The sequence below is a fragment of the Hippopotamus amphibius genome, chromosome 11 (assembly GCF_030028045.1).
Source record: "Hippopotamus amphibius kiboko isolate mHipAmp2 chromosome 11, mHipAmp2.hap2, whole genome shotgun sequence".
NCBI lineage: Eukaryota > Metazoa > Chordata > Mammalia > Artiodactyla > Hippopotamidae > Hippopotamus > Hippopotamus amphibius.
In genome coordinates this window covers 114,668,293-114,677,012 of record NC_080196.1, presented here as the reverse complement: position 1 = coordinate 114,677,012, position 8,720 = coordinate 114,668,293, and the positions used below count along the sequence as shown (strand labels likewise).

General features: G+C 57.5%; 1 protein-coding gene across 2 annotated transcripts in view; it reads right to left on the bottom strand.

Moving 5' to 3' along the window:
• Nucleotides 1-490: 490 nt before the first annotated feature.
• NFATC1 (nuclear factor of activated T cells 1) overlaps nt 491-8,720 on the bottom strand; it is a 96,838-nt gene continuing 88,608 nt past the window's right edge. For both annotated transcript variants that reach the window (XM_057699306.1, XM_057699307.1), the window contains exon 10: nt 491-2,298. In XM_057699306.1, coding sequence (XP_057555289.1) covers nt 2,296-2,298 — 3 coding nt within the window. In that variant the 3' untranslated portion in view covers nt 491-2,295. The remainder of the gene's footprint in view (nt 2,299-8,720) is intronic.

The following is an 8,720-nucleotide window of genomic DNA, read 5'->3' as shown; positions in this document are numbered from 1 at the left end:
GCGCCCTGTGGGCTCTGGGATTCGCTTGGGGGTCGAGCTCTCCAGCCAGATCTGGAGGCTCGAGGCATCCTGTCCACACTCCCTGCCCGGCCCTCCACGTGTGTCTCTGATCCCCCAAGCTCCCGTGGACATTACCCTTGGGCTCTGAAGCAAAGGATGTGGGCGGGGGCGGGGAGGGTGCTTTAAGAAGCAGAAAGAGACGGCAAAGCCAGGCGGCCGCGCCTTGTCCTCTACAGCGATGGCGGGTCCCGTGTGAGTGGGCGAGGCCTCGCCCGGCTCTGCCTCTGGGCAGAGATGATGGCAGCTCCCAGGACGGCCTCCCCGACGTGTAAGGAGGAAAGAGACGCCCCTCACATTGCACAGCTCAACATGGGATGCCCTTCTCACAGACACAGAAGTACACGGACCCACAGCAGAATACATGCTTAAGAACAAAGAAGAATTTTCTATGCGTGGAATGAATCACTCTCAGACTAAGACTGTCCAGCCAAAAAAATATTGCTTTATTGGATCTACCTTCTAACTACAAAGAGAGCTAACACAGTATCAAACATTTCCTTCCCACTGGACAGTGCCCTGGGAGAAACGACTCATGCAACTGCTAGGAGGCGAAATGCAGGGCAGGGGCTCGGGCGGGAGGGCAGGGTCGTGTGCACACGAAGCCAGGTGTCTTCAGCTCTTCACAGTCATGTGCAAATGTTACAAATATGGCTTTCAGATTTTTGCTCCTGTGACTTAAAAAAAAAGTAAGACATAATCGTACAGAAGAACATTTTAAAAATAATTCTCTCTGTGGGAGAGTGCTTTCCCCACCAAAACGCTGAGTTTGGTGACAGGACTTGTCACCTCCCCCGAGCGTGCGATTCGGCCGTCTTCCAGGAGGGGGCGTGAGTCCCTAAGGCACAGTTACCAGGTTAAACATGTTTTCATTAAACCATGCTTTTTGGTTACGTGAAACAACAGGTCACTGCTAGCGATAACGCGTAACAAGCTGTTAAGGGTACAAAATGCAGTAGTAAAGCTCACACTAACCTACCTGTTAACAGTAACTCCTCTGGAAACACACTACAGTCACCACATATTAAAACGCTGTTTTTGGTAATCATTTCCTTAGATGAAGCAGAGTTATAAGGCTTCTGTGAAATAATCATCTTACAGCTGAACAAATATATTACACTCCTTTTGTAACGTTATTTACAGTTTCGTTCCAATTCTGCCATTTGGTGACAGGTAATATTGTGGACGCACCTCTCCTGGCTTCTAAAGTGCTTGGTTAACTGCAGGAGGCAGAAAACGCAGACCTCGCGGGGGTGGGGGTGATGCCCCCACGGAAGCGGCTGGGATGCGGGTCTGGAGCCTCAGGTGCGTCTTCCAGAATGGACGCTGGCATTGCTGGGCGAGGGCTGGGCATCGCCACCTCTGTCACGTTCGCACATAAATACACACCTATATGTACACACATGTAAGGGCAAGCTCTGTCCCGAGACGGGCGGGGCTCTGTGTGCGTCCCGTCACCTGTCTTGTGCTTTTCAACTTACCTGTGCTGTGTTCGAAGTCAGATTAAACACAAAATCCTAACACGCGACAAGGAACAACCCTAAGGTTTGGGTAACACAGGGGAGGGAAGGCGGTCATGAAAGAGCTGAGATGACACCTTGGAAGAGTTCTGAAATGCACGGAGTAAGGCAACTGAATTGTATAGTACAACTGTAATTGTATCTTACAGCCCAGGAAAAGGTGAAACACGTAGGAAACGTGTTAGGTTTTCCTAACCACGCCCAGCTCTCCAGTATTATTCCACACAAAGGATAAAGCCGCATGCCGAAATGTCCTCGCAGCTCCTGCTCCCACCCTCCTGGCAGCCAGTTCAGTGCCCAACCCCACGATGCCCTGCTGCTGCAGGCTGCTTAAATAAGGCACTTCCAGCACGACGTCCAGGGGTGCCTGAAGGGTACGGCTTGGGGTCAGGCTGCCGCGGCGGGTCGTGGCCACGAGGGGAGCGTCACGAGGTCTGTCTTCTGTGCTCCCCCCACCCACCCACTTTCGTTTCCTTCTTGAGATGACTTTCCTTCAGAAGATGGAGTGGTCCTTCCTTCCTCCCTTCCTTGAGCTACTTCTCGTACAGATGATCTAAGCCTTCGCGGAGGCGGAAATTCCGAGTGGTACCAGGTGTGAGTTCAGTGTGTTGACTCAGACGTCGTCACCGTCGAATCGACACCACGCAGCTTCGGAGAGTCCGCGTTGCCCACTACGAGTGGATGTTGGTGCTGGAGAGGTCGTTTCGTATTATCTCATTTACTGCAAGAACACAAAAGGAGGGCGAGGGTTAGAGACAGGGCGCCGCACACACGTGTATGTAAATCACCAGAAATTCCATCCGTCAGTCACGTTCAGCCTGTGAAAAGGTGTCCCCAAGAGGACGAGGTGTCCCGAGCCGGCAGGACACGGCTGCCCGGGACCCGGCGCCGTCCCAGCAGAACCACTGCTCAGGCCCAGAGACCCGTCAGGCCTCAGCCTCAGGGTCCCTGACCCAGCAGCGCCGACCCGGGCGCCAGCGCGCAGCCTGTGCTCCCGCAGGGTTGCAAAACCAACAGGCAAAGCCCCGAAGGGGCAGACCCCGGTGACGGCCAGGCCCCGTGGGCCCCACGCCGTGGCCTCGCGGCCAGACGGGCCGGGGCCGCGCGGGGATGAGGGCTGACCCCCCCCCGGGCCCGAGCCCCGCTTCGCTCAGGGCTCGTCCTCCGCGTCCGGCCCCTCGGCCGCGTGCGCGCTCGGCCTGTGATTTTTGGCAGCCGCACAGGAAGCGGGCGGAGCTGGCGAAGGCCCCGGGAGGGACCCGCACCGCATCCCGGTCTCCGCCCCGGGGCACCGGAGGGGGACATGTCGCCCGGAGGCGGTCCCCACCGCTCGCAGGGCTCCGAGGTGGGGACGTGCTCGCGTCACGGAACGGCCCGGGCTCCCCTCTGCCGCCAGATCCAGCGTGTGTGTCCGCAGAGGCCCCGGCCCGGCCGCGGGCAGCTTCCTGGCGCGCCCCGCGGAGCGCGCTTCCCGAGCCCACTCCCTTCCCGGAGCCGCCCCCCCACAGCCCCGCCCCCCGCACTCTTTTTGGGAAAAACAACACCAGCGCGCGGCGGGGCGCCCGGCCTCGCGGCGCGGGAACCGCCGACAGCTCGCCGCCCGGGCGCAGCCAGCAGCCCGCCGCGCAGACCCCAGGCCCGGGCGCCTCCCCAGGGCCGCGCGCCCGCGGGCCCGGGGCGCCAGGCAGCGGCGCAGGGGACGCGGCCGGACGCACGCGGCCGCCCGCCGCACGTTCTCTGCCGCCGGCCCCGGCCTCGCGCGGGGCACGGCCCGCGGGGCGCGTGCGGCCCGCCCGGCCGAGAGGCGGCCTGGCCGCCGAGGAGGCCGGCACGAGGCCCAGGGCGGCGGGCCGTCTCCGCCACCCTCGGCCGGCGCCGCAGGAGGCAGGCCGGGCCCTCCCGCCTCGGCTCGCGGGGCGCCGGCCCGCAGGACCGGCCGCTCCTCTCCGTCTCCTCCGCGTCCCGGGTCCGGCCTCCGTGTCCCGGAGGCACAGGGCTCGGCCCCAGCGCCCGGAGCGTCGGCAATGGAAGAACCCGCGACAGAGCGCGGTCCCGCGTGCCGAGCCTCTCCCGGGGGGCGTCCCGGGCAGGCCGGGCGCACCTCCGCGCACGGCGTCCGCGTCTCGGGCCCCGCGTGCGGGACACGGGAGGACACGGGCGTGTGTGCGGGGGGCCCCCAGAGCCCTGCCCGGCACGCCCTCGGCGCCCGGCCGCGGACCAGGTGCTGCCGCGGCCCTCGTCCCGCTGGTTCTAAAGCAGCCCTAGGCCGACGGGCCCGCGGGGTTTCCTGAGCCGATCTGAGCAAAGCAGCAGGGATGGGGCCCCACACGGGTCCGCGGCCCAGCCACCGGGGCGCAGGCGCTGCTGCGGGAGGCAAAGCGGCCGGCGGGGCCGCCTCGGCTCCACACCACAGATCAGCCATCCCCCTGCAGAGACTCACGGGGGGGAAAGGGGTGCATAGGGTCCAGCCTGAGGGAAGAGAGTGTCGTCAAACGACAGAGTCCTGGGGACCTTCGCAAACAGGGCTAAGGACAGTGACGTCCCAGAGCAGAAACCGGATTCTGGTAAGATCAGCAATGAGTCCTTGAAAAACGTCAGATGGGAAAAAATGAGGGGGACTGAGGGGATCCTGAGGGGTAACAATGAGGGGGACTGGGAGGGAGGCCTGAGGGGTAATAATGAGGGGACTGAGGGGATCCTGAGGGGTAACAATGAGGGGGACTGGGAGGATCCTGAGGGGTAATAATGAGGGAGACTGAGAGGATGCTGAGGAGTAATAATGAGGGGACTGGGAGGATCCTGAGGGGTAATAATGAGGGGACTGAGGGGATCCTGAGGGGTAACAATGAGGGGGACTGGGAGGGAGGCCTGAGGGGTAATAATGAGGGGACTGGGAGGGAGGCCTGAGGGGTAATAATGAGGGGGACTGGGAGGATCCTGAGGGGTAATAATGAGGGAGACTGAGAGGATGCTGAGGAGTAATAATGAGGGGACTGGGAGGATCCTGAGGAGTAATAATGAGGGGGACTGGGAGGATCCTGAGGGGTAATAATGAGGGAGACTGAGAGGATGCTGAGGAGTAATAATGAGGGGACTGGGAGGATCCTGAGGAGTAATAATGAGGGGACTGGGAGGATCCTGAGGAGTAATAATGAGGGGACTGGGAGGGAGGCCTGAGGGGTAATAATGAGGGGGACTGGGAGGATCCTGAGGAGTAATAATGAGGGGACTGAGAGGATCCTGAGGGGTAATAATGATGGGGACTGGGAGGATCCTGAGGGGTAATAATGAGGGGGACTGGGAGGGAGGCCTGAGGGGTAATAATGAGGGGGACTGGGAGGGAGGCCTGAGGGGTAATAATGAAGGGGACTGGGAGGATCCTGAGGAGTAATAATGAAGGGGACTGAGAGGATCCTGAGGGGTAATAATGAGGGGGACTGGGAGGGAGGCCTGAGGGGTAATAATGAAGGGGACTGGGAGGATCCTGAGGAGTAATAATGAAGGGGACTGAGAGGATCCTGAGGGGTAATAATGATGGGGACTGGGAGGATCCTGAGGGGTAATAATGAGGGGACTGAGAGGATCCTGAGGGGTAATAATGATGGGGACTGGGAGGATCCTGAGGGGTAATAATGAGGGGACTGAGAGGATCCTGAGGGGTAATAATGATGGGGACTGGGAGGATCCTGAGGGGTAATAATGAGGGGACTGAGAGGATCCTGAGGGGTAATAATGAAGGGGACTGGGAGGGAGGCCTGAGGGGTAATAATGAGGGGGACTGGGAGGATCCTGAGGAGTAATAATGAGGGGACTGAGAGGATCCTGAGGGGTAATAATGATGGGGACTGGGAGGATCCTGAGGGGTAATAATGAGGGGGACTGGGAGGATCCTGAGGAGTAATAATGAAGGGGACTGGGAGGATCCTGAGGGGTAATAATGAGGGGGACTGGGAGGGAGGCCTGAGGGGTAATAATGAGGGGGACTGGGAGGGAGGCCTGAGGGGTAATAATGAAGGGGACTGGGAGGATCCTGAGGAGTAATAATGAAGGGGACTGAGAGGATCCTGAGGGGTAATAATGAGGGGGACTGGGAGGGAGGCCTGAGGGGTAATAATGAAGGGGACTGGGAGGATCCTGAGGAGTAATAATGAAGGGGACTGAGAGGATCCTGAGGGGTAATAATGATGGGGACTGGGAGGATCCTGAGGGGTAATAATGAGGGGACTGAGAGGATCCTGAGGGGTAATAATGATGGGGACTGGGAGGATCCTGAGGGGTAATAATGAGGGGACTGAGAGGATCCTGAGGGGTAATAATGAGGGGGACTGGGAGGATCCTGAGGGGTAATAATGAAGGGGACTGAGAGGATCCTGAGGGGTAATAATGAAGGGGACTGAGAGGATCCTGAGGGGTAATAATGAGGGGGACTGAGAGGATCCTGAGGGGTAATAATGATGGGGACTGGGAGGATCCTGAGGGGTAATAATAAGGGGACTGGAGGGATCCTGAGGGGTAATAATGAAGGGGACTGAGAGGATCCTGAGGGGTAATAATGAGGGGACTGGAGGGATCCTGAGGGGTAATAATGAAGGGGACTGAGAGGATCCTGAGGGGTAATAATGATGGGGACTGAGAGGATCCTGAGGGGTAATAATAAGGGGACTGGAGGGATCCTGAGGGGTAATAATGAAGGGGACTGAGAGGATCCTGAGGGGTAATAATGATGGGGACTGGGAGGATCCTGAGGGGTAATAATGAAGGGGACTGAGAGGATCCTGAGGGGTAATAATGAGGGGGACTGAGAGGATCCTGAGGGGTAATAATGAGGGGGACTGGGAGGGAGGCCTGAGGGGTAATAATGAAGGGGACTGGGAGGATCCTGAGGAGTAATAATGAGGGGACTGGAGGGATCCTGAGGGGTAATAATGAAGGGGACTGGGAGGATCCTGAGGGGTAATAATGAGGGGACTGGGAGGATCCTGAGGGGTAATAATGAGGGGACTGGAGGGATCCTGAGGGGTAATAATGAGGGGACTGGGAGGGAGGCCTGAGGCGTACTATTGACGGGGACTGGGAAGGAGGGCTCAAGTGTTTTAGGCAGTAAGCAGAGTAGCTGAGATTCTTTTCGTTACTCAGGGTTATAGAGACCACAGGAAAAATAACATCTGTTTGACAAGATAAAAGGGGAAGAAGCCTCAGTAGTGGGCTTCCCCGTGCTACCCACTGGGGCACCTGAACCTCGCAGGGGGGCCTGGGGTGGGAGGTGGTGGTGCAGCCACTCGCCGTGTCCTGAGGCATTCTGGGCCTGCAGGAGGCCACGTCACGGGTCCTGTCTGAGGGAGACAGGACCCTGGCCCTGTCCGCCTTGGCCCTGCCAGGAGATCTCGGGAGAGCTGCAGGGACCCAGCGTGGGAGCAGACTCTGCTGCCCGTCGCTGTGGGCCAGCGGCCTCCCGCAGCCTCCCTCGGGGCACTTTGTCAGCTGGACCCCTGCTGTCCATACCGGGCAAGTTCGGGCTGGCGTCGCAGCGTTTCATCTTCTTAGGGACAGACTCAGGACCACCCCACACGCAGAAAGGCCCTCCAGCGTGTTCCCCAAGCGCCACGGGGCCTGAGCTGGGCAGCTGCCCAAAGTGGAGACGGACGATGCTTCACGCAGGCGTTCCCTGGGCTGAGGTGGACGCCCAGACCTCACTCTCTTCCACAGACACAATCTGGGCGGGAACCGCCTAGGGAAGCCATGATGGTCCCGTTTCACAGATGGATAAGGAAAGACCACATCACGGAAGGGCTGCTGAGGTGGAGGGGCCTTTAATGGCGTGCGGGCGGGGAGTGAAGCACAGGGTCCTGGGGCCCCCTCCCTCCCGGCCACGACTTCCTATCTTCCCTCCATGAGGTCATGGGTCCGAGCCCGTATCAGCCCCGGCCCCGGGGCTCCGTGTGGGTTATTTCGGGGGCGGCTTTCTCTCTTTGATATGGTTGTGCCGATGACTCCTACGGTTTCCCACACTGTCTTCTCTCTGCTGATAATTTCCATCTTCTTATTCAGCTTTTCCACCGACACAGAGGTTTTTTTCTTAACAGAAGTATTTTGAACTGCAGGTAACATGTGACCCTCACGGATCGTCAGGGACCTGAAAGAGGAACCTTTGCTCTGCTTCACGTCAGATGTCCTTGCAACAGGATGTGGTGAGCTGTTACACCACAATTTAATACGAAGGGTTTTTTCCCTTATATTTAATTTTTCTCTAAAATGCTCCTAAGGTGGAAACTCTTGTTTTTTTCTAAAACTCATGTGGCAGTTTGAACTGTTTTAATCTGGGATTTGTTTGCAGGGTGTGTGTGTGTGTATCTGATACACACACACACACAATCCACCTCTATATACAAATCTGGAATTAAGTGAAAAGGAAGTTAGCATTTTTTAAAATACCCAAACTAACATGTACAAAGTACAGGCATAGCTTTTCACCTGTACTTGCATGACATTTGTAAATGTCAACTGCATCCTTCCTGACACTGCAGAAAGATGTCTCTGCTATTCATAAATAAGCATGCGAATTAACTAATAAAGTGAAATGTCCTTTTTAAAGTAAAATATTTGAATTTTCACATATGAGTTTCTTCTCTGGATCACCACTTTGAGAACAGTTGACATCTGAGCTTCGTGTTGTAGGGGAACATCCACGGTTCGTCTCTTAGGTTTCACTCGTGGGTTTGTGAGACTATCTTGAGAACAGTGCAAACCTAAAAGGAATTGTGAGTCTGCATAGTTTTACATGTTTCTCCCCTCTCAGTGCCTAACCTTTAAGCAACGTGTTCCCACGTTTCTGAACACTTGGTTTCTGAATGCAGCTAAGGATCTCAAGGCAAATCTTAAGAAATGAACAAACGACGTCTTTACCCAACACCTACACAGTCTACAGTGTTTGTTTCTAAGCCCTTGCACTTATATCATTCTCAACCATGCCACCACCCTCCGAGAAAGGAAAGGCAGGCAGCGTGACCAGGGAGGCTCAGCCAGAGGGACGGGGCCACTGCTCTCGAGCGACAGGGGAGAAGCTGGGACCGTGCCTCGGTGACCCGAGCGAGGGGCGCTCCCCTGCCCACTTGCCCACACCGCGGGTCCGGGAGCTTCCGGAGG